The sequence below is a fragment of the Fusarium tjaetaba genome (assembly GCF_013396195.1).
Source record: "Fusarium tjaetaba strain NRRL 66243 chromosome Unknown NRRL66243_c0000165, whole genome shotgun sequence".
NCBI classification, from domain to species: Eukaryota; Fungi; Ascomycota; class Sordariomycetes; order Hypocreales; family Nectriaceae; genus Fusarium; species Fusarium tjaetaba.
This window is the reverse complement of record NW_023501361.1, coordinates 24,354-51,052: the sequence shown is the minus strand read 5'-3', so window position 1 is coordinate 51,052 and position 26,699 is coordinate 24,354. Positions and strand designations below refer to the sequence as shown.

Here is a 26,699-nt window from a genome sequence, read left to right as displayed (position 1 = left end):
GGTGTTCGGCTGAAAAACTGTCTTTTCCGAGTTCCGACGACCATGATCGGCTTTCGGGTTTGATGTTTTATAAATGGACAGAGGAATTGCTCCAGTGTATTAAAAACAATTTCAGTGAAACGGAAAGAATATTATCTTTAGTCATTTGATTATAGAATTCATTTTTCTTCTGCCTCAATTCTTCATTATTCGACATGGCGCCTTCAAAGACTGAGGACTTCGCTGAAATCTCCACCTACCAACCATCCATGCCCGTCAAACCCATACATCAAGAAGGATGTCTGATGCACAGATCTCTCGTCCAACATCCTTACATGGTCGAGTCTGCTTATGGCGTTGAACTCAAATTATCAACTGGCCAAACAATCATCGACGGTTGTGCCGGCGCGGCAGTTGCCCTCATCGGCCACGGCAACGAAGAGGTCATCGAAGCCATCACCGACCAAGCTCGCAAAGTCAGCTACGTTCACACACAATCCTACACAACAGCACCAGCTGAAGAGCTCGCCAATGTTATACTGGAGGGTAATCCCTATGGTCTTGAGAAAGCCTTCTTTGTCGGCAGTGGCAGTGAAGCTGTTGAGTCTGCTCTGAAACTAGCTCGTCAGTATCATTATGAGATGGGAGAGCTTGATAAAGTGCATATCGTGTCTAGACGTCAGTGCTATCATGGAAACACGATGGCTACCATGTCTATTTCGACGAACAAAGCGCGCCGAGCTCCGTATCAGGGCTTTTTATACCCTCATGTCTCTCACGTCTCACCTGCTTTTGCTTATCACTACAAAGGCGACTCTGAGACTGAGGAGCAATTCACGGCCAGACTTCTTGTCGAGCTTGAGGAAGAGTTTCTACGAATTGGTCCCAAGAACGTCGCCGCCTTTATCGCGGAAACAGTCGTTGGAGCGACGACAGGTTGTGTTGCTGCCCCGGGTGGTTACTTCAAGGGCGTAAGAGCTATATGCGATAAGTACGGCGTGATCATGATTTTGGATGAGATCATGTGCGGCGTTGGTCGAACAGGCACGTTTTTCGCTTTTGAGCAGGAGGGCGTAGTACCTGACATCACCACCATCGCGAAAGGTCTTGGTGGTGGTTATGCTGCTATTGCTGGTGTTCTCATTCACAAAAAGGTCGTTGATGTCCTCAGACAAGGCTCGGCGGCCTTCAACCACGGACATACGTATCAAGCTCATCCTATCTCATGCGCTGCGGCATTAGCGGTGCAGAGAGTCCTGAGACGCGAGAACTTGGTTGAGCGATGTCGTCAGATGGGCCTTGTTTTGGAGAGGTTACTTCGACATGAGCTGAAGGATTGCAAGTCGGTTGGTGATATCCGAGGTCGAGGCCTTTTCTGGGGCGTTGAGTTCCTCAAGGATGTGACGTCCAAGAAGCCTTTTGACCCTTCGGCTAAGTTTGGTTTGTTGGTGCAGCAGATTGCTTTTGAGAAGGGTGTTGCATTGTATCCGGGCGGTGCTACGATTGATGGTGTTAATGGTGATCATATTCTCCTTGCGCCGCCGTTTACAATTACTGAAGAGCAGTTGGCAACTATTTGTCGGGTGTTGAAGGAGGCAGTGGTGGAAGCCGAGACAATGATGCTCTCTCTATAGGAAGCCTTATCCTGAATTGTCTATTCAGAGATATGATGTTAGAAGTTAGTTAGACTATTGACTTTATATTAAATAGACATTACGGTTCTGTTTTAAAAAGCTTTTTATAAAGTATATAATATTAATAGTTCAATTTCTAAGCAAGGTATAAGCAGTTTATAGCTTTAGATAAGCTAGGTCTAGGATGAAATATATTTTATAAACTAGAATAAACTGTACTATTCTATAATCTAGCTAATATCTTCTGTTAATTACTCAGCATTACGTTTTGATCCCTTCTTTTATTGCCGCCGAGCTGCTTTTAAGAACCCTACAACTGCTGGATGATGATATTTCTCTGCAAGCTTCTCTGCTGTGCTGCCAAAGAAAGTGGTAGCCATCATGTCTGCACCGTAGTCTACAAGTAGCTTAACAATTTCCAGGTGGCCCTGTTGCGCGGCTGCATGTAAGGGAGTTCGGTTTCGAGGTCCCAGCATATCAACATTCTCCCGCCCTTCTTGCAGACGCTTTTGTGCTTCAGTTATAGATCCGACCTCGCAGGCATCGTAAAGAGAGTGTATTGGTGGCCTAAACAATGGAAATCGTGGAGGTAGTGTAAAACCCGCTTGACAGAGACAGGCAATTAGGTCATTGTACGTCCGACGGTCGAGCTCTGATGGAAGGCTTTTCCAAGCTTTCTCGCGTATAGCAGGTTTGACAGTGAGGATATTCTTAAGAATTTCGGGTTCGATAACGCCGACGAGAAAGAAGATGATGTCAAAGCTAGTGTCTAGTGCGGTTCCAATAGCGTCTTGCAAGTTCCCGATAACATTGGTGTTTGCTTCTCCCGTCTGTGATCTCGTTCCCAGCGTCATAGTTCTCTGACTCTGCAGAAGATGCCAGACGAGCTTGGGGATCGGTTGCGTGATAGGCTGGTTTATATATTTTTCTTGGACAACAGGCACGACAGTACGAAAGTACTCTTTCAGAAGGCTTACGTGCTTGGACCTGGCAATCTGAACGAGCCATATGGACAGGCAGTCGAGCGTAGTGGTATATGACAGAAGCTGTGCTACTTCACCAGGTACTCGCATCCCTGGTAGTGGAATAACTTGGCTATAGTGCAGAACCCAAGAAACTCTTCTCCCTAAGGCTATCGTTCAAACTCGCGCTCAGTCAGAGAGAGTCCTGCTCCAGCAGTTGAGCCAATCATCATGTCTGTCCCCAAATGCCATATCCCGCTAATTCCCATGCTAGAGGAAGCTGTTCGCCTCAAGACTATGTCTCATGTCGACACCAAGACCCTTGACATCAACCCTTCTTTGATTCGCAGCGTTGGTCAGTTTGTCGATGTCAGCTGCTGGATCTCTTATCAGCACCGTCGTTGGCATAGAAACCATCAGTACACACAGGTCATGCAGCTAATGTCGTAAGATAAAATTTTTTATGAAGCTGAGTTCCAGTTTAGGAATAGTGGTAGATTACTGTCAAAATGCGGGAAATTCCGTGCTAGGTCTTATAACGGTTTAAGGCTGAAAGATAAAAGTGCGGAGGCGCAGCAGGAGGTAAATTTCGTAAGTTCTTCCAATATTCCTAGAGTGTCATTATTGTTATTGCAGTTTTCCTTTTCTTTCCTTCCTTCTATATCAGAGAAGGCCTCTTAAGTTAAAGATTATTTTTCTTATTTATATAACCTCTCTGCCTGATTAAAGTTTTAAACCATACCCACGTTAACTCTTTACCAAATCCTTGAGCCACAAAAGGCCCGATCGTGGTGCTGTCCGCTTTGAAAACGCAATCGCCTACTGGTTCTGTGAGCTCCATGACTAATGTTGCCATCTCCGGAGCCTCGAGTGGCTGCTGGCCCTCGCCGTGATCTTCCTACGGTTCCAGCTGCGTGTCTTGTTTGCGTGAGTTCTGTACATCGTCCCTACACCGCCTATTACTGTCCGTGGTTCCATGGCCTGATCTTGGCGATGATGTTCAAAAAAAGAACCGGATGCTGACATTGGTCTTGCGCCTAGCGTAGAAGGCACCTCAAATGCGATGGGGAACGTCCTTGTTCCCGCTGTAGAACTGCTGATCTTGATTGCGTCTATACAGTGTCCCGTCGCGGATATAATGGCCGTAAACGCATAGCCGCTCAACCCTCAAGTCAGCGTCAAGGAACCGGCCTAACCGTCCCTGTTCTTGACGCCGCAGTCACGGTTGTCGGCCCTCCCGCTGCGCCGCCTGCACTGGAATTTTCTTCTGTCCTTGATCCCACCATGTTTCTTGGTAATGTCGCGAGTTACTCGAGCGTTGATACATGCTTCCCAATCGCCGCGTTTTCTCAAACTATTGCGTCAACTCGTTTGCCCGGTTTTACTTCTCAGACTCTGGTTGGCGGCACTGGCAACAGAGTACCCCGGGCACTTCCTCTAAGAGAACGTTTCATCGACTCGTTCTATCTGAATTTCTACGCCGCTCATCCCTTCATACCGCCAAAGGAGCTTCTTCTCATCCTAGCACAGCAGACCTCCCTGGAGCCCCTCCTGGCAGCGATACGTTGGATTGGTTCTCTATACATCGATCAAGATAGCTCTCAAAGCCTTCTCACAGATGCATCTCGTCTAATAGACGGTGCACCGCTCAGAAATGGCTTCTTAGTGCAGGCGATGTTGCTTATCATCATTGGGCTCGACGGTAACCGTCAAGAGAAAAAGGCCAGAAAGCTTATGGGAGATGCCATTGATATCGCGATTCAGATTAAATTGAACTCTGATCCATTTGCAGTCACCAATGGACAAGGAATTTCGGTACTTGAAGAGTGCTGGAGAAGGACATGGTGGGAGCTTTACGTTGTGGATGCCCTTATGTCCGGGGTGCATCAAACCAACACTTTTGTTCTGTATGATGTACCTACAGATGTCGGTCTGCCTTGTGAAGAGCACCAATACCTCACAGGAGTAAGTCGTTATAGAGACTGGTATTCACTGTATACTTACAAGATCTAGCAAGTACCTCCTCCTATTCACCCATATGATACGGAAACCTTGGGACTGTTTGACCCCACGCCATATTCTTCGTACACCTATCGGATTCAATGTGCCTGCATCTTGGGTGCTTTTCAGAAAATGCCATCAGAGGTCGACCATATAGCTAGGCTTCTCGCGAACTGGATGCTCCGCTTGCCTCCTTCAAAATACGACGCTTATTGCGATGGCGAGTTAGATGAGATGATGTTCCAGGCCATCATGATGTGGCAGGCTATTTCTATTCTCGTACACCAGCCTCACTCACAGCTGGACTCATCGTTGACTTATTATATCAAAGCGTCCAACACGCCAGCTGAGTCCAGCGATGCCTTCAATTCGCATACGAAACATACGATTCGGGCTGCGAGGGAGCTTAGCAAGTTGATCAGCTACCGCGTTCCTCTCCTTAAACACACTCATTTCTTTGCTTACATGGTAACACTCTCGTCTACAGTCCACCTCAGCAGATGGTCATTGGCCTTTGTGGCGCAAGACGATCAGGATCTTCGTCAGAATATGGGCCAGAACATTGGGGCGCTTGCCAAGTACGCTGAGGTATGGCCTATGGCGCAACATTTGGGGATGCAAGTAAAGAGAATGGCAAAAGAGGTGTATAGAATAAAGAAGCTCTAGTAAACCCATATTTTAGAATAAGTTGTTCTTTTCTTGTACTTTCCATAAGCCTCCTTGCAACCCTTTTCCTCTAACTATTCTTCCTAGTATTCCACTTTCCATCATCATAACCAGTACAGTCACCCTCATATTTGCCAGGGTACCAGCTGCCATCATCGTGGCCATTACCCTTACCGTCATATTTCCCGGGATGCCAGACCCTATCATCCTTCCTCTTCTCCAACTTTTCGGGGACCAACTGCCTGTTGTCAAAATTGTCTCCCTTGGCTTCGTACAAAGCAGCAACCTGCTTGCCAGTATCGACAGACTTCCCGGTAGGGAATCCTAGAGCTGTGGCGGCAAAGACGGTAAATCCAAGAAGAAAATAGTTGCAATGCATCGTATATATATAGATATTGTGAGGCAGGGAAGGAATGAAGAAGCTCGGAGTAAGGGCAAGGATTTGTTAAGGTTAAAATAACTAAAGATTAAAGGGCTGTCCGAGGGCTATGTTTGTTGTTGAAGTGTCGATGATGATAATTATAATAGACAATAACAGGATATTACAGCCTTTTATCATTAAAGCTCCGACATATGTAGCCTCGTGGAAATCAGTGTAATCCCTCTCAACCATCACTTGGAACGGTCGCAGACTCATAGTTCCCCGGCATTGTCGACAATATTCTCACCGCCGTTTCTTTGAGGTGGTGAGATTATGATGGCTGAGGCCATGTCCAGCCACTTCGTATTTCTGACAGCGTACATCAGTAGCTGCTTACTGCTCATTTCGCAATAGTGCAACAGAAGCCCTCGGTCACGAACAAGTCACCCCGAGTGAGCTCAGGCCATCTAATCGAAAGCTGACAGCCGGGGGGTAGAACCTCGGTTAGCTTCACTGAGCATCAGGGGAGACTTGAGCTGAAGGGGCTGTGCTTGGATAGCTCTAAGACGATGCATGGGAAACGCAATTTTTTCATCCTGATAATTGACGATGGAGAGTCTAGACCGCTATGAGAAGCCCCATGGTAACCAATCAGAGATGTGGACATCGGGGAGGGCGACTGACCCGCTGACGTGAGCACCGCTGTCCTCTGACAGTAGCTGCTCAAGCTGAAACGAGCTGGCGATTCAATTGGGACGTTACAGTTGGTCAATCTCGAGTCATAAGCAGTACTGGCAAAATATCAAGTTGGCTGTGCACGATGGGCCTCACGGGTTGGGAGAGAGTCAAAGATAAAAGATATCCCAACGTGCGTCAGAGAAGTATTTTCCCATCACTCATCACCTCTAATTCTGCTTCTAATCAATTCCTATCACCATGAACCTTATGTTTCTTTCTTTGCTCTGGCCTGTTGTAGCCAGCGCTGCTGCTTGCAAGCCAACCCCCCCTAAATCGAAAGCTGCTTGCAAGTTGGCTGCCAATAACACTGTGGAGATGAGTGTCGGCTTTGGTTATAATGGGGACTGTGCTCCAAGGACCGGAACTCTCAAAGGCTTCATGATCTTTGTTGACTTCCCCGATGCCGAAACTGCTCAAGGAGAGACTCCCCAATCGCTTTACGACGCTGTAGTCCCTCAAACAGCCGAATGGTACGAGCAAGCCTCGTATGGGACCCTTTCCCTGGATGTTTCGGCCGATATGTCCAGATTCTACCGCATGCCCAAGTCTGCTGTATCATATGGCTGGGAGCGAGGTCTCACAGGGCCAGAACATCAAGAATATATCCAGGATGCCCTCGACGCCTACACAGCCAGTGGCACTCGCCCTCCACCTCCAGAAACAGACGTCCTCTATGTTGTTCCCGTAAATAGCGTCGGTGGCAGAGGTATCTCTCGGTCCATCACTTACGTTTCACGAATCAACACTAGGCAGGGCGATTATGTTGCCCGAAAGACCGTCACTGTTGGCACCGACGCCTTTACAGGTTGGGGAAAAAAGAGCTGGAAGGTATTAGCTCACGAAACCGGACACACCATGTGTTTGGCCGACCTGTACCCGTTCGAGGATCTTGGCCTTGGCTACTACGTTGGTGGCTGCAGTGCCATGGGAGACCTCTCTGGCATAGCCCCTGATTTCTTCGCTTGGGATAAGTGGCGCCTGGGTTGGATTGAAGACAAGGCTGTCGACTGTGTTTCGGAGCGAGGAACTACTCAGCACATTCTTGACCCACTAGAACTGAACACCTCTGGCAATGGCGTCAAGGCTGTTGTTGTTGCCGTCAATCAAACTAACGCACTTGTCGCAGAGGCTCGCGTACCCGAGGGTCTTGACTCAGGTGTGTGTGCCCCTGGCGTCTTGCTGTACACAGTTGATACCTCGGTCAATACAGGCTATGGTCCTGTCCGTGTTGTAGATGTGACCCCAGGATCAGGTGGCTGCGGCGATAGTGCCTACGACAAGAATGATGGAACGCTATCCCTGACCCAGGGTGGAGTGAGCTCGTATAAGGTTCCTGGCTGGGGTGTTCAAATTACTGCATTAAAGCAAACGGAGAAGAGCTACAGTATTCGAGTTGACGCTGGGCTATAGAGTTAATTGGAATTGGTCAAGTCTATGTACAGGAACATATATACTACTCGAGTAAAAAGAATGTAAGAGGAAGAATAGAATATACATAAGTGTAGTTACCCTTAAACCAGCATATAAGGATAGATTTGGCACTCCTCACTTGTTGTAGATATGGCCTCAGTTGTTGTGGTGTATGTAGATGTCATGACATTGGTAGTAGCAACCGTAGTCAAGGTGGTGAAGCTAGTGGTAGTTGTAAACGCTTCGAGGGTCGAGGTGTCGGAAGTACTAGCATAAGTCGTCGTTGACTCTGCTGTAGTTGTAGGTGGTACATCAGATGAAGTTGAGGAAGCTGTAGCAGTCAAAGACCCCTCTGAAGTTGTGGCAGTATCAGTCATAGTAGTATGAGACTCAGTATTGGTAGTGACAGTATTAGAAGACTCTGATACGGAGTCTCGGTCGGTCGTAGTGGTGGAAGCGACAGTGGTTGCAGTTGCAGTTTCACTGCTGACGGTATCAATTGAAGAGGCCTCCGTTGTAGAAGAAATGCCCTCAGTGGTTGTCAAACCAACCATCGAGGTTTGCGATGCCTGAGACTCAGTAGTGTAAAGCCCAGACCTAGTTGTAGCAACAGAGATAATGGTCGAAGAATCTCCTGTGGTGACTGACGCACTACCAGCTGTCTCAGACGAGGTCTCGGCGACCGAAGTTTCCCTGGTCACTGTCTCGCTTTCAGAGACATCTGTAGTGGTGCTTTCCCCCACCAAAGTGTAAGAGGACGACAGGGACACAATGGGTATAGACGTAAGGCCAGTAGTGGAAGGGAGTGAAGTGAACGTGGTTGCGGACGTGAGCGAAGTCCAAGACTCAGCAGACGCCGTAGTTGACCGCGAGATCGGGCGACAAGGTCCAGCCATAACGGGCTGAAGAATCAAAGCCGCCACGGCGGTGAGAACCTTTGCAGCAATCATTGCCAAAGAACAAATAACGAGTGAATAGGGTCAGATGCAGAAACAACAAAGACGGACGCAATTCCTCCAAGCCCATACTCCCATGACTTATTATTAAACCTGTCTCTTGACCATCAGGAGAAAATCACACTCAGAGCTAACTTACACTATTGGATTTTAGTGGTTTTGGGTCAGAACTGCATCTTCGGTTTTCGCCAAGTGGTGCGATGTGGGACGGCATTTCGATAGTTGCGTATCCTCTGAGAGCCAATCACTGACTGTCCGCTGGGCGAAAGAAGTCGAAGTAAAAAGATAAGCGTTATTATCAAACACCTCAGCGTGGGGCACTTTGACGAGATGCCTCATAGGGCTGGGGGTCGCTTTATCAATCACTGCTGTTAACTTACTACTTATAAGTCCGATACAGTTTCGGAGGTTGTTGTGAGCATCGGCTACTACCCGGGTTACACTCTCAAAATCAGAGCATCACGGGAACCGTCACCCTGCTAAGCGATACTCCTCCGTTCACTCTGTTTGCTTCTTGAAGGACTTGAATGCATTAGTTCGTCCCTAGCCTGGTACTGGCTTAAGATCCCACAAAGCTGTAGTGCTCTGAGAAAAACCTCCAGTCAGCTCACTCTGTCCACCAGGTGGTTGTCTTGAGGCTTGATGTCAGGTAGGGTGCTGGAATTTTTAGCTAAATGCTATTGCTTCCGAACGGTCTCGAGTTTTTAACTTATACGTGATTAAGCAAAGGGGGCCTGAGGTACACAAGAAACACCGTGACGCCTTCGGACCGAACCCGGCTCAGGGTCTGCGTCAAATGCACTATAAAGATGCTAGCTAAGGTAGACACCCAATTAGTTAAGGGTATTTCTAAAGACCCCATAACAAGTGTCAACAGCACCGTTTGGACCTAGTGACTTCACTGATGTCCAATGGGCAGAAATACAGACTGTCATTATCTACAGAAGATTCTGCCCGAGACGACTTGTTTCTTCCTTCGCACTGCCACATCGACTCATTCGACACTCGAATAGTTTAATAATTACTCTTAACATGTCAAAATTTGCGACTCGACTTTGCAACAGAAATTTAAGTGACTAGACAAGCTTCCGCAATCGCGGAATTAGCTAAACAAGACTCCATTCACACTGGTCATAAGCGGAATTAGACCCGGAAATGACGGGGCTTTGTTTCGTGGCGTCGATAGTTTCAACGCTTGCCCATAGCTTTATGCCTTTCGACCAATGACACATGTTGGAAGAACCCGAATGTGAGGAACCGGTGGGTACGGAATCAACGCTCCGCTCAACTGTCTTATACGAGTTTGATCGGCAGCGGTTCCGCGAGTAGACTGGCACCTGGCGAGGGACCGAGGACAAGAGGATTGACTTATTACGGATCCTACGTTAACAGATTTTTCCTGCCAAGGTTCGATAATCTCATTGATAGTTCAGTTGTGGACTCTCAGCTGTCGTGATGTAAGGCGAACCTTTCCATTTTTGCCTTGCACGTACGCTTAGCTCCTGCTGTAAGTCAACACGATGCGCATCTAGAACTCAGCAAAGGAGAAGTTGTTGTAGAGATGGTCTTCTTTACCTTTCACCGGCAGTCCTATAAGAAAGAGAAAGGATCGCCGCTTTCAATCTCATCTCCTCAGAGCAAGCAACTTCAAGAAATCATTCTTCAACTCCCCCAGATCAATCATCAAGATGCACTACTCTACCCTCATCACCGCTGCTCTGTCAGCCGTCAGCGTTGCTGCTGCCCCCAACAACAAGCTGCCCTGCCGCAGCCTTGACCAGTGCAACCTGGTCAACATCCCCTCAAAGTCCCTCTGCGGTCTGACCGGCTACCGCCAGAACCCAGACGCCAAGAGCTATGACAGCGTCCACAACTTCCAGCTCACCCTCGACGGCTGCATCAAGGCCTGTGGCACCACCAAGCCTGACTGCAAGTCTGTCACGTACGACGACGTCAACGGCATCTGCTACTTCTCCAAGTACGACCTCAAGACCACCAACGTCAAGTCCCAGGCCACTGGCTACAAGTTCTACGACGCTGGCTGCGGCTTTGCCGCTTCTGCCGGTGGTGCTATCTGCGGTCGCAAGGGCTGGCGCCAGAACTCGGCTGCTACCAGCTATGACAGCGTTCACAACAACAAACTTGATCTCAAGAATTGCGTCGCTGCTTGCGGTACCACCAAGCCTGACTGCAAGACTGTTGCTTATGACAGTGTCAATGGCATCTGCTACTTCTTCAAGTATGATGCTACAACCATCAACCCCGCTGACGCAGGCAGTGGCTTCGCTTGGTATGATTCTCGCTGCCTCGACTGTCCCGCCGCCAACTAAGCTGCTTTGACGCTGTAATGGGGTGCATCATTGTCTGGGGACAGGTCTCTCGCGCAGAAAAGGATGACTCTTTTGGTAGAACCTCTCGGCTCTTCGGAGATCGCACTACTTGTATATACTTTGTCCATTATATAAATTCCATCAAAGACATATAATACAATGATGCAACTATCTAGTCGTTGATTTCGTGGCAATATAGAGATGGGTGACCATATTACTACCAAATATCCTGCATTGTTTGTAACCTGATTCGGTTAAGAAATAATTCTTTCGATAAGGCCCGATAATTTCTATATACGAGTTAGTCAGTATCCGAACTATTATCTTCATAGACCTCGAGCACATTGACACGCTATACTATGCCGAGCCTGGTTCTCTCGTCTCTCGAGATCTCAATCTGATAGCTGCAGCTTGGCTTGTTGTAGCTGATAAACCGGTGAAAGCTTAGGAGTGGATACAGCGTTGGAAAGCCACGTCTCTCCAGATACGATTGGACTGCAAGCCCGAAGGAGATCAGTGACCAAAGTGTCCTATCTGACTACGGCGAGAGGTCCAGAGGATTTAAGAATATTAGAACAGCTGGGCAGACCTGGGGAGAGCCTTGCAAGGGTCAATGCACTTGGTATCAGTCTCTGGCCGAAAAACAAACTGGAATACAACCAGATCCACACCCAATTCAGATAACATGGCGATGCAAAGACAGCCTGTCTTCGAGGCTAGTATCCTATATCAAAAAGCGACTTGAATGCCTCAGGGATGACCTTTTGGGCAATATCGTCCATGTAGAAGGGGTTCATTCAGGAACCAGCTTGCTCATTCTTAACAACAGGTCATGAGGACACATCAACTGCGAAGAGCTTGGGGACTTCTATAATGTCATGGGACGCCTGGATGAGTGCTTTCATAAGGAAGATTTGAAAAAACATATCAGCACAACGAATCTTTAGACAGTTCGATGGTATCATCAAACCACTTTAGTCTATTACGCAACCAGGCAAAACATTAGTCTTGAATCCGATAGAAAGTATGCATCGTTTACCCCTACATGCACTCAAGCTCAAAGGAACAACCTGTCATTTCAATAAAGCGGTAGAAGGGGCTATAATTCTTCATTATCACAGGTATACTAGGTACAAGTCAGGCTCTGCCATACGGTAAGAGCTCGAGAACATCTTTCTCCAGATAACGAACTTCATTCATCTTCCACCCGAAGCCATTAGTAGCTAATAGATATAAGTAGCTATTCCACCAATCCCACGAGATAAAAACTCCATACATAGCTTCCAGAAACAAGCGTGTAACAATTTGGACCACTCAGTTACAAAGGTTATGGTAAAGTGGGCTTGATGTCTACGGGTTTCATCTACATCAAGTCAGTACATCAACATCTGAACAGAGGGACTTTGACATAACTTACACAAACTCCTACTTGGCCAAGAACTCTAGTGCACGCAAAGTCACCACAGCACTTTGCGGTCTGTACATGGCAGAGCATTCCTGTTGCAACGCACATCTGGTCGGCGACGCATCTAGAGCCTGCTCCAGGTCTCGTCTTGCAAGTATAGCCTTTACAACAATCGTTGGCCATGATGCATGGTCCTGCATCCTTTTCGCAGGTAGCTGCCAGGGCAGCCGCAATCGCAGGGTACAGAGTCGAGAGAAAAGCTGAGGTTTTCATTTTTTAACTTGGGAGACGATGGGGTTGGGATTTTGACAAGGGCTGATAAAGCTGGAATTGATGATGATGGGGATTACAGGAATTCGTGTGCCTGGACTTGGAGGGTATTTGTAGGTTGATTGGCCAATGAAAAGATATGTGAATCTGCCTTGTGGCCCTCTAATATTATTATATTGAGGCCGACGTAGAGCCGTGCCGTTCTATGGTGAGACATCCGCATCAGGCTGTCCCTTTATCGCCTGTCTAGGGGTCCTACTATACTGTTGTTATCTCGCCCTTTCAGTCCTAATCTGAAACATTTATTTTCCGATCCCTTGATCATACGCTGCAGTATGCCATTAGCAAGGCAAGTTGTTAAAGAGTTACAAGACATCTGGATATCCCTTACCTTTAGAGCAAGAAGGGTTATACATTAAGTGCCAATTATCAGTCCTCTTGCTGGAGATCTTTAAGTTCGATACCCTTCTTTGGAGTTTGCTAAGGAGTAGTCAATCTCAATAATGTCAGAATAGGTAAGAACCCAGTGCTTAACATAGAGTCCAGTTCTTATAGAAGCGATTGGAAGGGATGATATAGTGGAGAGTTAACAGAATAAGTAGAACAAGTCAACAGACCAAGACGCAGGCGTGCCCTGCGACTTGGCACCGTGATAGCTGAGCGTTACTGTCTACTTTTTGAGTGTTATAGAAATGTCTTTAGATTAGTTTTAAAATGGAAGTGGGACATAGTGCGTTGGGCTGTATTCAAGATTGATAGCCGAGAGATTGCACTTCATACAAGGGGTATTGGGGTTCGCGGGGCGAAGACAAGTTTACTTGACATAGCCTATGATCGTATCGAATCTATTTCACCTCTGCATAGACATCCAGAGCCTCATGCAACTTCCCAAAAGTCCCATCATGCCATCCCGCAATCTGCGCCCACTCATCCTCAGGCAGCGTAGCATGCAACATCCTCAACCACGCACCAACAATGATATCCGCATAACTTACCTTCTCCCCCAGCAAAAACGGACCACTCCCATCTCTCGTAAACAACTTTGCAAGATTACCCAGCATCTCTTTCAAAGACTGCATAACCTTATCCCTCGCCTCACCAACTAGCGCAAAGTCGTCCCACTGTTTCACCCCCGCACGTCGCACAAACTCCGCCTTGCTCTCCTCCTCACTCGCTGGATCAAACGGCATGCCCTGAACGCCGAGTTGAACATGTGCTGTGAATGCCGCGTCGATGTTGAGATTGAATCTGGCGTACTCGGGGTTTTCCTTGTCGCGCCATTCGGAGAGCGGGACGAGGATGTAGGGATGTTCAAAGTCAAAGTCGAGCGTCTGGGTGGGGAAGAGATCACCTCCACCAGAGCTTGGGTAGGTTTTCTGTAGATAGATAGCGATGTCGAAGGAGTCGCCGATTGCAGAACCAGTTGAGGGATCTTGAATGATGGGTAGCGTGTAAAAGTCTTTGCCGTCGTTGAATTTACGACAGGCGGGGACGTTGAGGCTGGTGCGCACTTTGGTGATGTCTGGGAGGGCTACCCATGATGTAGAGTAGGGGACTTTCTTGAAGTTGAGGGCGAATCTGGTTTTCCAGGGATTGGGGGAGAAGACGTTCTTTTCCACCGGCGGACGGGCGGCGATGTCGTAGAAGATGATTTTCTTTGGCTCGTACATAATGGATGATGGAGATGTCCGGAGTAGAAGTGATGGTGTTGTTGTCGACAGCTCCACGATGGGTCGAGATACGAAAATTGATACGTGGCTCGTTGATGATTGGCCTGGTTACGATGTTTCACAAGGGCTTCACGAGGAGCCACCAAATCTGAGTCGCTGTAATTCAATCACTGCTCATAGTTTCGATGAACAGTAATTTTGCATTTCCTCAATTCAATTCACCGAGGAATGTTTTGTTCACTTTGTTCAGGCTGGAAGAATTGGTTGTCTCCAGCCCTATAGGGTGGATCTCCACAAATCTGTCAACCAAGATGACCTTCAAAATGATTCTCGAACAACGACACGATACAGCCTGATTGGCTGCTCTGACCCGAATCACCATCCCTCCAGCCAAGAAAACAATAACGGCAAGCTATGGTTGTCTATATCTAAGCGCAAATTATTTGCCGTCCACCGAGTTTGGTGCTGAGTAACAAATGGAGTCAAATACCGCACTCTCATTCGTCAGTCCGTAAAAAAGCACACATTGGTATAGGGTCAAGGCGCAGGCCAAGGCGAACCCCAATGCCGAACAACCGGCTTGAACAATTGTTCGCTTGCCAAGCACAATGCCTCATGAGCTTGACAGCGAATTGGTCCACAGATATCACGGTCTTTTATCCGCTTGTATAACGGTGAGTCCGTAACATTGAAAAACTAAGAATGAGGCTATGTCTTGGCTACTCATATAAAGACTAAGCGTCGTAGACTGTGTTTCATAGGGACTCAAATTTATCTTCTTTTTTTTGTATGATATCGAGATGTCTGTTAAGTCAACCGAGAACTTCCCGCTCGCTAAATACAGGGCTGGCGGTGGGCATCCAACTGGTCAGCGCAATGGCATTGAGGAGAATCTGGAAGAGTCTTTCCTCAGTCATTTCACCCAATTATTCAACAAATATGCCGGACCCAACGGCACTTGGCATCGAGACCAGATCGGCCTCTTCATGCACCACGTCCAAGTCGAGAACCCAGAAGGTCTGGCCAGTTACCTCGTCGACCAAGATGAGTTAAACCTACCTGAACTCATCAAGTATCTCACTTCACCATGCGGTAATATTCTCGAGATGGCTGCTCCGCAAGACTTGACATGGCCATTGAACAATTATTTCATCAGCTCGAGCCACAACACTTATCTTACTGGGAACCAACTCTCTAGCGACTCAAGCACTGAAGCGTATAAAGACGCTTTACTACGTGGATGTCGTTGTATTGAGATTGATGTCTGGGATGGCAAAGAGCAGTGGAAGCCTGGATTCGGATCAGACGATGAGGAGAAAGAAGTGAAGGATATTTCGCGGGAAGCTGCGCCTAGAAAGATGGGCTTTACAGATCGAGCCATGATCAAATTTGGCCGCTGGGCTATGAATAAGTTTGATCCTGTTGATCCTGACGGTAGAACGATTGATGACAGACTCTTGGATATTATCGACGCCGAGCCGAGAGTTCTTCATGGCTTCACTCTCACGAAAGAGGTCCTTTTCCGCGACGTATGCGAGACCGTCAAAGAGTATGCTTTCGCCACGTCTGATCTTCCACTCATCGTCAGTCTGGAAGTCCACTGCTCTCCACTACAACAAGGCTCAATGGTCAATATCATGGAGGACGTTTGGGCTGACTTTCTCCTCCCTGCACCTGAGTTTGAATCCGATTGCCTGCCATCTCCGCACGAGTTGAGGAACAAGATTCTCATTAAGGTGAAGTATGTTCCTGAGGATGGCAAGGCGAAGGGCAAGGACACGTCTGATAGCACGGATGACGAGAGTATGCTTGAGGTTGTCGTGGAGGGAGACGAGAAGAAGGTGAAGAAGGTCAAGCCACCAAAGATCATCCCGCGCCTGAGCCGTCTTGGCATTCATACCCGAGGGATTAGTTTCAAGTCCCTTGAGGAGCCTGAAGCCTCGATGCCGAATCATATCTTCTCGCTCTCGGAAAATGCAGCATTTGCTATTCAGAGACGCATGCCGAAGGCGCTCTTCTCGCATAACAGACAGTTTCTCATGAGGACCTATCCACATGGTATGCGGTTTGACTCGTCCAACTACGATCCTGTCATTTTCTGGCGCGCTGGTGTTCAGGTTGTAGCGCTCAACTGGCAATCATGGGATCTGGGCATGGTGCTCAATGAGGGTATGTTTATGGGCTCAGATGGATATGTTCTCAAGCCAGAGGGATATCGCCATGACCCAAGAGAGCAGAGCATTGAGCAGCCTCAAATTCCTAGTAAGACGTTGGAAAGAGTGGCTATCACTATCATCGCAGCACAGAACCTCCCCTTACTCAACCGCCACGATGATCCCGCCAAGTTCATTCCTTACGTCAAAATTGGTCTTCACACAGAACCTGATGCCCTCTCCGCCATGATCGATGAGAATGCTACCGCTGAGCAGGTTAAGCAAATTGGGTACAGTGGCGAAACAGGGAAAAGCAAAGGAACCAGTCCGGACTTTGGAGGTGAGACTGTTGAGTTCCTTAACGTTGAGGGAGTTGTTCCGGAATTGGCTTTCCTTTCATTCAGGGTCATGAATGATGTACCTGGGCCTGATGTTATGGCTGCTTGGGCTTGTGTTCGTTTGGATAGGTTGAGGCTTGGATATCGCTTTTTGAGGGTGCTGGATAAGGAGGGTATGCCGAGCAATGGTATATTGTTGGTGAAGAGTGAGATCAGGGAAGCCCTGTAGCTTAGCGCCGACGGAAAGAGACTTTTACCCATGCCGTAGTATTAGATAATATTTTAGTCCTTTCCAGGAATTATTCTAAAGTAGATACAAAGTTGGTGGGTGTACCACGTTCTAATGAGCATGCAGCAAGAATCTTCGATGAGGCTGAAGACCCGGGATTAGTGAGAATACAAATATCCTTTGCGGCGCAGATCTGCCACTTGAAATGTCTTTGTTCTAGTAATCAGCCCGTTATCCCTTTCGTACTCCGGAAGCACTCGCTGAGATCCGCGATCCAAGTCTTGCGCCACAAACGTGATACTGCCAGACAGATCAGATCATCAGGCAACAAGGTTAGTTGACCCAAGTCGCTGGTAAGGCTCCGAACTCAATTTAAACTTTCAATTTTATGCAATACAACCCCGCGGGGCCCGCGCATGAAAAGCCCCAATCTTTCATTGAAACTCTCCAGAAGCCCCATGGTCATGCATCTGATGCTCCTACGAAGTACTCCAGTACATGCAATGAAAAGGGGCGCGATATGACAGCTAAGCCACGTACGTGGCTGTCTTCTGACGACGTGATCTAGACCAAATCCATTCATCAGCTTTCTCGTCTGCGCCTCACGCTCTAATTGGTCAACCCGTATTCTCCTCTCTCGGGCCACTTCTTTTTACGCGGGCGCGTTTTGAGTTTTTCGGTTATTTCTGTCTTTGGAACTAGCCGAAAATTACAGGAGCGAAGCCGTGACCACGTAATTCGTGCCGCTTATCCGAAGTAAATTACAAGTGAAGAACTTGCCGACCTAATCAGCAGGGGGGCATGAAATTATGCACCCAGGGAAATTTGAAATTGTTATTTTATTTTATTCTCGAGAAAAAGCAAATCGCTGATGTTTATTATAATAATTTACGGTAAAGTGTCGTAAAGGTTCGTGATAGCACGCAATTAAACGTGTATATGCCTGCGACGACTCCAATGATTCCTAGGCTGAACCATGACCACGGTCTGTCGCCGAGCCACTTGAGGACTTGAGCGTCGCTCCGATGCCATGTTGCTGTTTCGAGGTCTGCCATGTATGCGTCTAGCATAGAGGGGTCCATGATGTGTATGTTTGGCGACGGGAGAATCGGCTGGCCGAGCAGATATTGCTGCACCGCCAGTGTCAAAAAGAGAGGGCCTGTAGAGATCATGATAGCTGCGTAGGGTTGGAGACGCGCCCAGAGTCGCGTCAATTGATGAAAGCTGGCAAGTCTTGTAATAGCTGATGCGAAAGCTGGATGTCTTGCTGTCGAGATGAGAAAATCATTCGTGATACCAGTCGGTAATGTCGATTTGAATAAAGCGTGCTCTTTTCCTGGTAGTGATTCGATCTGATCCACGGGAAACGACGAGTTGCAATAGGTGTCCATGTCCATATAAATCCCGCCAAAGTGGTACAGCACAAAATACCGAATCGCATCTGCGCGCTGAATCGGAAAAGGGTAGTTATCCCAAGTGTCGAGATACCACGGAAACTCCTCCTTCAAAAACTCCCTCGCGCCTTCATCAGTCCAAAGCTTATATTCAAAATCAGAATACGCTTCTTGACAACTCCGCTGCGACGCTGCCCAAATTTCCGGAATCGAGCTATTCGGCGCTGTTTGGTGTAAAATCCTCGGTATCTTCTTCCCATCTGGTCTTTGAAATGCGTCTGGCGGTGCTGCGTGGTCGACATTGAAATTAATTGCGAAAAGTTCGTTATTCCGTATGAGAAGTGTGATGAGCGGTTTAATGGAATGAATTAAGAATCCGAGAATGATGAGGTTGATGAGGATCAGATAGACCGTGAGCTTCCTGAACCGCGGGAATCCAAATCGTTTGGGGACGCATCGTTTGTAAGATGGTGATTCCGACTCAATGTGCTCCTCGTCGTAAAGTCGTTCATATTTCCCAAAGCGCGCGCGCAAATGTTGAATGATATTTTGCAGCGCCATTGTCCAAAATTATTCCCCGCGATGTCAAGAAAAATCAGGGTCCTTTTGCTGTATTTATACGTCGCGTGCGTCAAAGTTTCATGTGAAAAACACTAAAGACTCCTTTTTTCACCTTCGCCCGCCTTATATAACAAATTAAATCTTAAATTCATTGAAGTGGGCAACCGCCGGTACATACATAAAAAAGACGCGTCGTCATCGAAACATCCCTGCGTGCGCGCCAACTCAGCCTCGAGGCTTTTTTGTTCTCGACTCGGGTGTGATTGGCGGCTGCGGATACCGTATGATGTTGCGAAACGACCGCCACGTGCTAAAGGAGAGTGATGACAGTGATGACCCGAGCCATTTTTTCTGTGATCGTCACCCGCGGGCGCGTCCCCTGAATCAGGCAGAGCGGGCAAGGGTCACTAGGAGAGAGGCAGCGGCAGAAACGGCAATGTTTGGGGTGAGGACTATTCCATTTCTGGGGTAGGTGTAATTTGGGGGATACGAATAATGCACTTTGGGTGGCTCGTTTTGCCAGTTGGGGCTGGATATACGGATGAGCCCGTCTTACTCTGCGTCAGCTATAAATACGCGAGGCAGACACGGTTCTGGTTTCATATGCTGTGATATGCTCATCAATGCATAAATCGAATGACCTGAGCATTGGAGCTGACCCTTGTCAAGATTCGTGGCTGAAGCTTACTCTCAGCCCTGAAATAATCCACGCTGTCATGTTTCAGCGACATTTATTATGGATCTGAACAAAGCCCTCATTGAGGTCACGTTCAGCAAACGACTTTCGCTTTCGCTACTTGCGATATCGTTCATTCTCGTTCGCAGATCGGCATGATGGTGACCTTCTCGTTGCGCTCGACGGCTCCGACGTGAGCTAACGGGACCCCGCGGCAACCCGCGGCATCTCGGCCGCCCGAGCCCAAAAAGCAAGGGTCCATCAGCTCATCAGATCAGCTCGACTCCCTAATCTACGCGATTGCCTGACCTTGATAAGGTTAATAACCCAATTCCAGGATGCTGGGGAGGTTCACCACGAAAATGACTAAGCGGTGTTTCGCAACCTATCTCTTCATCGGGATCACTAAATTTCCGTGATAAAGTCTGATTGTAGGCAACAATGAGGGCAGGAAAGTATATAGCATTTTTGTCGAATCGTATCATTTATTACTCTACAGATGCTCGAAGCTTATTTCGAACCACTGTCAACGTTGCTTGACAAGCAACAGTTGAAGTTTCCTCCGACAAACGAGAAGATGGGCTCCATGGGTCGAATTATTTATTAACCCAGAAGGATATTTTAACGGCATTCATGATAGGGCAATGCTTTGTTCTGCAGACCATTCCATACCAGATCGTCAGGTACTGTGATAGCATATGACGCTCACATTCACAGTCCGGTACAGTGCAATTTTTGTACTCAGCAGCAAAATTTGTCATTATGGTCTGTCTCTTGATTCATTCTATCATTATACCATCCTTCACTGCTTAGTTTTACCCAACTCTGCTTCCGTCCTCTCAACCAAAACATCAAAGATCCGCTGTACATGCTCCTCTCGAACCCTCTCAACACCTGTACACACACGAATCGCAAACTTGTCATTGACAACAGTGCTAGTAAGATAAAACTCCCCAGTCCTGTTAACCCATTCATAAAGCTCTTCCGTCCGAGCGTTGATCTCCGCTTCATCAGCTCCCTTGACTCGAAAAGTCACTAGGCCAAACCGCGCAGAGGTAAAGATTGTGAATAGATCAGGTCGACTAGCCAGCTTGCTCTGCAGAGATTCACCAAGCGTAACTCCATTTCGGATGTGCGCTTGTAGTCCTCTAATCCCGTAGCTGCGAAGAACGAACCATAGCTTAAGAGAGCGGAAGCGTCGTGCAAGAGGGATTTGCCAATCGCGATAGTCAGTGACCAGTTCATTATCGGAAAACTGATTCCGCAGGTACGGCGGTTTGATGCTGAGAGATTGGATAAGCCAGGCTCGGGATCGGACCCAAAGAGCAGAGCAGTCGAAAGTAGTGAGCATCCACTTGTGCGGGTTGAAGTTGAAAGAGTGAAAGTCAGCCATTGGTGTAGTCAACGGCTGATTCTCCTCAAGAAGAAGTGCAGTTCCTGCATAGGCCGCATCAACGTGGACCCAGATATCCCTTTCTGTCCCAGCAGTAGGAGACAGCGCTTCGACGATGCCTGCAAAGTCATCCACTGCACAAACATCCGTCGTGCCCATCGTAACAGTTAGGTAAAAGGGTTCCAGCCCACGGGCGCGCAACTCATCTACCGTCTTGGCGACAGCACGACCCGTCATGGCGAGTCCGTCTTGCTCAGCGACGGGAATAGCGACGAAGCGGAGTCCGAGGATCTGAGCTGCTTTCTTGGTACTCGAGTGAGTTCCAGAACTTCCCAGCGCGACGAGTCTGCTGCGTACGTCCCAGACAGCATCTTCATCCATGCCCTTGGTGACAGCAGCGAGATACTTATCGCGAGCAGCGCACATAACAGTGAGGATCGCTTCGCAAGCACTCCCGTGAATAACACCTCCTCCATGGGTACTACCGCCGCTCAGATAGCATTCCGGGAGAGCGAGAGCTTTAGCGAGCCAGTCCATCACGATTGTTTCAAGCTCTGTGGCAGCTGGGCTGCAGATCCAGTTGAAGTAGGCACCACAGAAGGCAGTAGAGTACATTTCGGCCAGGGCAGCAGGATAACTGCTTGAGCAGGGGAAAAAGGCCATGAATCGGGGGTTGGCCCAGTGGGTGATTCCGGGAAGGATTTTGGACCCGATGTCTGCGTGGATATCGCTCCAAGGCTCTCCTTCGAGGGGGGCTGATGATGGGAGGAGAGGGCGGAGGTAGCCTGGCTTCACGTCGGACACGACACGGTGGGAGGAGATATTGTCGTAATAGTCAGTGACTGTATTGGTTAACATCAGGGTCATTAATTCAGTCCAGAAGACTTACTCTCGTCAATGGCTGTGCGAGCTGCCTCACGAAACTCTGCGGAGTCCATGGTGCTCAATTCTGTCTGTACAATGTGTTGTTTTGGAATTGAATGTGAATCAGTAGCTATTGATTGATTGACTGGCTGAAGCAGTAGTTATGTCTGTATGGTGTTGCATCTATATATCATTCAATAGAGACTTCAGAAATCGTGCTTATTTCCGATCCCTGTAGATCCAATGGAGCACCATTTTGGTACCTCGGTGGGGTTGCTAAGAGGAAGCCGGTGTCAGAGGTACTTAGCCTGACCAGCAGTCATCACTAAGATCCAGGTACCCTTGATAATGCAGTCTTCTGATCGTGAGCTTTAGCCTTATCGCTTGTATCTGTGGCGTGAGATCAGCAGCCAATCAATACTGGAGCATGTCCTACAAAAATACTTAACGGGTGCTCCCTTTGATCCAAAGGGATTCCCACGAAAGGTGGGGGATATGTCGTTCAGTCACTGTAAGAAAATTCCCCTTCAGGAAAAGTCTGTTTGATCAGTCTCCTCAGATAATAATCGCCCAGTCTCCGCCCTTCTTTTGATAAGACGGACCCCACCTCGGAACTATCACCTCCAGGCGTTCCGTTCCGCCTTCCGCGTCAATGTAGGGTATTTTGATGGTGTTGCAAAGGACATGTCAATCAGATGAGTTGGCATATAACGGGGTATCTTACATGATAAAGCGTACTATTTATATTACGCCCTCCTCGTTCCTTTTTGCCGTTTTGGGAACGTTTACATGTGAGGGACTATAACAGCTTAGATCCGAAAGTCCAGTGATCGCACTGTTGACACCAGAACACTATTGGGCTATTATAGAAAGATAGCAGCAACTATACTTAAAGTAACCCTTGTCAACGAATTGAGACACTATGGGTCTGTTGCTACTTATCCATGAGGTTCTACCTACATCCAGGTATAGCAGAAAGCCTTGGTCTTGCTCATGGCCACTTCTTTGAGTCTTAAATACACGAAGTTCGGACAGTGTTAAAGGAGTAATAAAGTCATCAGTTAAGAAATTGAATTAAATTTAAGATTTATCTAAGCTAATATAAAAGACCGCCATCCATCTTACTACTTCAGCTTGGCCATGGCTTAAACAAGACAGGCTATAATTATGACATGGTCGTGGACAGTACGAATGAGTTCAAACAAGAAAGACCTTAGAGAAGAGCAAAAGCGGCTCCAATGGCACCGACGAAACCAGCGACCTTGCCAGACAGGCTTCCGGCTCCGTTGACAACAACAGCAGGCTCCGAGGACTTGGCAGGCTTGGAAGCCTCAGTGCTAGCAGGCTTGGAGGTCTCCATGCTGTGCTTGCCAGTGGCGGAAGCCATGGTGGTATGGGCAGCGCAAGCAGTGGGCTCAACGAGGGAACCACCGGGGCCGTCGTAGGGGTTGTAGCCAAGGCACTCAGCCCACTCAGCAGCGCAAGTAGCATGGTTGGCATCAGGAGCTACATTGCAAGCATCATGAGCCTTGTTGCACTTCTCAAGGCAATCGCCAGCATGGGCAGATGCAGTAGCGGTAGCACTGTGGGCGCTGGTAGGCTTGCCGGAGTGAGCGCAAGCAGTAGGCTCAACGAGAGAACCACCAGGGCCATCATAAGGGTTGTAGCCCAAGCACTCAGCCCACTCAGCAGCGCAAGTAGCATGGTTGGCATCAGGAGCTACATTGCAAGCATCATGAGCCTTGTTGCACTTCTCAAGGCAATCACCCGCCTTGGCTGTCTCAGTAGCAGTAGGCTTAGCAGAGTGCGAGCAGGCGGTAGGCTCAACATAGGAAGTGCCGCCATAAGGGTTATAGCCAATACACTCGGCATACTCAGCAGCGCAAGTGGCGTGGTTGGCGTCAGGCGCAGTGTTGCACTTGTCGTGAGCAGCGTTACATTTCGCAAGGCACGCGTCGGTGGACGAGGGCAGAGCGGGGATGGAGTCAGTGGCGGTTGGGTAGATGGGAGATGAGAAGGCTGTATCGGCCGAAGCAGCTGGTGAAGCGCTTGAGAGCTGGGCGGCGCTGAGCATAAGCCCGAAGACGACGGAACGAGTGTTGGAAACCATTTTGATGGAGAAACGATTGTGTTTGCGTGCTTGAGGGGGATTATGGTGAGAGTCAAGGGATGGAGGGTTACAAAGGTCGTTGGTATTTATAAAAGAACGCGCCGTGTCTTGTTGTTAGTGTCTCTCGTGTAGGTAATTTAAAATGACTTCTGTGCCATCACGGCTCCTACCCCGCATTCTACTCAGTCACAAAGGTCCCTTTTGTCGTATTGATTTTATACGAAGTCGCTAGGCAAGACACATTCCTCTAGCTCAAGGAGATGAGGCATTGAACCTATCACGGGGCGAGAATAACAAAGGGAGGGCCGTAGGCTTTGTGGCGTTAGCCACTAATATGCAGTGTCTCAGGAACGCCCAGCCAAGTGCCGTGATCTCCCTGGATGGCGAGGATCAATTACGTCGAGATAAATCCTGAGAATGGAGGGTTGTCTTGTCTTGAACTTCCCAGTTGCGCTCATAATGGTACACCGGAGAATTACACACTTTACTTCTAGTTTAAAGAAAGATTGGTAGTTGATGCACAGTTAAACTACAACAAGATCTGTCAGTTCTGACACAGTTATGAGCTTAATTCTCAAGCAGGCCATCCCTTGGGCAACCGTAACTTTCATTCCAATTATAGATCATTTAACGAGTCACGTTGATCTACAAACGCATGCCAGTCAGTGATAGGGCGAGTAAGTGTCAGTCTGGAACATAGGGCTAGTTTAGACATGCCGACTTCCGAACCGAGGCAACCGAATCATAAACGCCCAAGCGCAATACGAACTGCTACAACAAAGGAATGACCAGGAAATCAACGCTGTTCAGGGGAATTGTCCTAAGGCTATGCCGGCTATGTATCGTAAATCACGGCAATTTGAGTTTACTCTTATTTGTTGGCGCAGTAGGCAAACTATTAATAGTTCGTAAGTCAGTTTGAAGAGGTCGTGTCATTCAATTCGGCCGGTTTCGTGCTAGTAGAAATTCACCATGATTGTCCACCTTGATGAAAGATGTACCTCGAAATAAAGTCATATTAGAGATATGTAAAGAGTTTAAATACCAGTGACCCTATGTAGTCTTTTCAAAGTCGTTTCTGACGCGCTGTGACAGCTCTCCATCTGCCAGCACTCGAATCGCCGTCATCGCAAGTCCCCTTGCGCAATTCATAGCTGCTTTGTGAGCACCCTCCTTTCCAGCACAAGCAGCAAAGTCTGGATGGTGTATGGATACATCTGGGGTAGTAGGAATTCCGAATCCACCATGGAAGCCCGGAACATGGTAAGAAACGTTGCCCATGTCTGTAGAAGCAGGGACGTTCTCTTGGGACTTTATCTTCATGCCCAGCTTGGCCATTTCCTCGACGTAAGTCTTTGAAAGGGTGTTGTTAACTAGAAGATCGTTGTATAATGGTTCGCTAGGTTGGACCGTCAGTAGTGCAGTGGGAGATGTACATAGTAAAACTCACGTTTCGTATTCGACATTGCAATTTGCTGCAGCAGCTCCTGCTTCAAAGCAGGCCTTCACTCGCTTGACGAGGTTTTGGCATCCAGCTAGCGTGGGACTGCGAATGCACCAGTTCATTCGAGTATACTGAGGGATAATGTTGGGAACTGCGCCGCCATCTTCGAATACACCGTGCACTCTTTCATCTGGTCTGATCTGCTGTCGCAACATGGAAACGTTGACGTATGCACCAACAGCAGCGTCCAACGCGTTAATCCCATTCCATGGTTCCGCACCCGCATGTGATGCTCGGCCCTTGAATATGACCTTGGTCTTGTACGCCGCAATGCTTCTCGTCCCAGCTATTCCATCATACACCAGCCCATCAGAGCATGGTCCCGAGGTTGTTGGATGCGACATCAAAGCAGCCGTGATATCTTGCGGAGGATCAAACGCCCCAGCCTCGAGGAGTTTGATCTTACCACCTCCACCTTCTTCAGCCGGCGTTCCGATGATGCGCAAGCGCCCAGGAAGCTTGGTCATCTGCAGAGCACGGGTGGCGCTGACAAAAGCTGCAAGAGAAGATGTTGCGATGAGGTTATGCCCGCAGCCATGGCCGATCCCTGGAAGTGCATCGTATTCAGCGCAGAAGACGACTTGACGACCTCCAGAGCCAAATGTTGCTTCAAAGGCTGTGTCGAGACCCCATGCGTGGCGTGTGACTTGGAAACCGTGATGTTCGAGGAAGTCGGTCAGTTTGTCGTGGGCAAAGACTTCTTGGTATGCGAGTTCGGGATGGGAGTGGATGCTGAGGTTGACTTCTTGGAGGGCGGAGTTGAGAGTATCTAGTGTTGAAGCGATGATTGAGCTGCACTGGTCGATGATGTCTACCTTCTCGAGAGGGACTGCGTCTTGATGTGGAGGCGCGATCCGGCCAGGGGAGGAAGTTGAATCAATTACCAGCATTTTGTCTGAGAGGATATAGGGTGTAGTCTAAGGTACAAGCCACCGTCGGTGCTTCTCACATGACATGCAAGGTTATATACTAACTTCAAGTTCTATTCCAATGGGTCTTGATTTCCTCTACACGGCCCGGGCGATTCCACGTCGCTACCGGTACGCCGATACCGCCAAGTACTAAGCCAATGAGAGAAACCCCATCTGTTATCAG

General features: G+C 48.2%; 12 protein-coding genes across 12 annotated transcripts; 5 read left to right on the top strand and 7 right to left on the bottom strand.

Moving 5' to 3' along the window:
• Positions 1 to 194: 194 nt before the first annotated feature.
• FTJAE_7962 (ornithine aminotransferase) lies at positions 195 to 1,613 on the top strand (the record flags this gene model as incomplete). Its single annotated transcript, XM_037354728.1, has 1 exon — positions 195 to 1,613. One exon carries the CDS (start codon positions 195 to 197, stop codon positions 1,611 to 1,613), a length of 1,419 nt encoding a protein of 472 aa, XP_037204902.1.
• Positions 1,614 to 1,894: 281 nt separating this feature from the next.
• FTJAE_7961 (ankyrin repeat domain protein) lies at positions 1,895 to 2,686 on the bottom strand (the record flags this gene model as incomplete). Its single annotated transcript, XM_037354727.1, has 1 exon — positions 1,895 to 2,686. One exon carries the CDS (start codon positions 2,684 to 2,686, stop codon positions 1,895 to 1,897), a length of 792 nt encoding a protein of 263 aa, XP_037204901.1.
• Positions 2,687 to 2,806: 120 nt separating this feature from the next.
• Positions 2,807 to 5,570, top strand: FTJAE_7960 (Zn(II)2Cys6 transcriptional activator; the record flags this gene model as incomplete). Its single annotated transcript, XM_037354726.1, has 5 exons — positions 2,807 to 3,021; positions 3,356 to 3,405; positions 3,696 to 4,540; positions 4,589 to 5,164; positions 5,259 to 5,570. The coding sequence occupies 5 exons, from the start codon at positions 2,807 to 2,809 to the stop codon at positions 5,568 to 5,570; spliced, it is 1,998 nt and encodes a 665-aa protein (XP_037204900.1).
• Positions 5,571 to 6,539: 969 nt separating this feature from the next.
• Positions 6,540 to 7,751, top strand: FTJAE_7959 (uncharacterized protein; the record flags this gene model as incomplete). Its single annotated transcript, XM_037354724.1, has 1 exon — positions 6,540 to 7,751. The coding sequence occupies one exon, from the start codon at positions 6,540 to 6,542 to the stop codon at positions 7,749 to 7,751; it is 1,212 nt and encodes a 403-aa protein (XP_037204899.1).
• A 101-nt stretch (positions 7,752 to 7,852) lies between these two features.
• FTJAE_7958 (uncharacterized protein) lies at positions 7,853 to 8,701 on the bottom strand (the record flags this gene model as incomplete). The annotated part of the gene is made up of 1 exon (XM_037354723.1): positions 7,853 to 8,701. One exon carries the CDS (start codon positions 8,699 to 8,701, stop codon positions 7,853 to 7,855), a length of 849 nt encoding a protein of 282 aa, XP_037204898.1.
• A 1,694-nt stretch (positions 8,702 to 10,395) lies between these two features.
• FTJAE_7957 (uncharacterized protein) lies at positions 10,396 to 11,037 on the top strand (the record flags this gene model as incomplete). Its single annotated transcript, XM_037354722.1, has 1 exon — positions 10,396 to 11,037. One exon carries the CDS (start codon positions 10,396 to 10,398, stop codon positions 11,035 to 11,037), a length of 642 nt encoding a protein of 213 aa, XP_037204897.1.
• Positions 11,038 to 13,557: 2,520 nt separating this feature from the next.
• FTJAE_7956 (glutathione s-transferase) lies at positions 13,558 to 14,382 on the bottom strand (the record flags this gene model as incomplete). The annotated part of the gene is made up of 1 exon (XM_037354721.1): positions 13,558 to 14,382. One exon carries the CDS (start codon positions 14,380 to 14,382, stop codon positions 13,558 to 13,560), a length of 825 nt encoding a protein of 274 aa, XP_037204896.1.
• Positions 14,383 to 15,182: 800 nt separating this feature from the next.
• Positions 15,183 to 17,102, top strand: FTJAE_7955 (phospholipase C; the record flags this gene model as incomplete). The annotated part of the gene is made up of 1 exon (XM_037354720.1): positions 15,183 to 17,102. The coding sequence occupies one exon, from the start codon at positions 15,183 to 15,185 to the stop codon at positions 17,100 to 17,102; it is 1,920 nt and encodes a 639-aa protein (XP_037204895.1).
• An 878-nt stretch (positions 17,103 to 17,980) lies between these two features.
• On the bottom strand, positions 17,981 to 19,057 carry FTJAE_7954 (glycosyltransferase family 32; the record flags this gene model as incomplete). Its single annotated transcript, XM_037354719.1, has 1 exon — positions 17,981 to 19,057. The coding sequence occupies one exon, from the start codon at positions 19,055 to 19,057 to the stop codon at positions 17,981 to 17,983; it is 1,077 nt and encodes a 358-aa protein (XP_037204894.1).
• A 1,478-nt stretch (positions 19,058 to 20,535) lies between these two features.
• FTJAE_7953 (aromatic-amino-acid decarboxylase) lies at positions 20,536 to 22,064 on the bottom strand (the record flags this gene model as incomplete). Its single annotated transcript, XM_037354718.1, has 2 exons — positions 20,536 to 21,968; positions 22,016 to 22,064. The coding sequence occupies 2 exons, from the start codon at positions 22,062 to 22,064 to the stop codon at positions 20,536 to 20,538; spliced, it is 1,482 nt and encodes a 493-aa protein (XP_037204893.1).
• A 1,139-nt stretch (positions 22,065 to 23,203) lies between these two features.
• On the bottom strand, positions 23,204 to 24,100 carry FTJAE_7952 (surface protein SP1; the record flags this gene model as incomplete). The annotated part of the gene is made up of 1 exon (XM_037354717.1): positions 23,204 to 24,100. One exon carries the CDS (start codon positions 24,098 to 24,100, stop codon positions 23,204 to 23,206), a length of 897 nt encoding a protein of 298 aa, XP_037204892.1.
• Positions 24,101 to 25,153: 1,053 nt separating this feature from the next.
• Positions 25,154 to 26,494, bottom strand: FTJAE_7951 (amidohydrolase; the record flags this gene model as incomplete). The annotated part of the gene is made up of 2 exons (XM_037354716.1): positions 25,154 to 25,499; positions 25,551 to 26,494. The coding sequence occupies 2 exons, from the start codon at positions 26,492 to 26,494 to the stop codon at positions 25,154 to 25,156; spliced, it is 1,290 nt and encodes a 429-aa protein (XP_037204891.1).
• Positions 26,495 to 26,699: the final 205 nt, after the last annotated feature.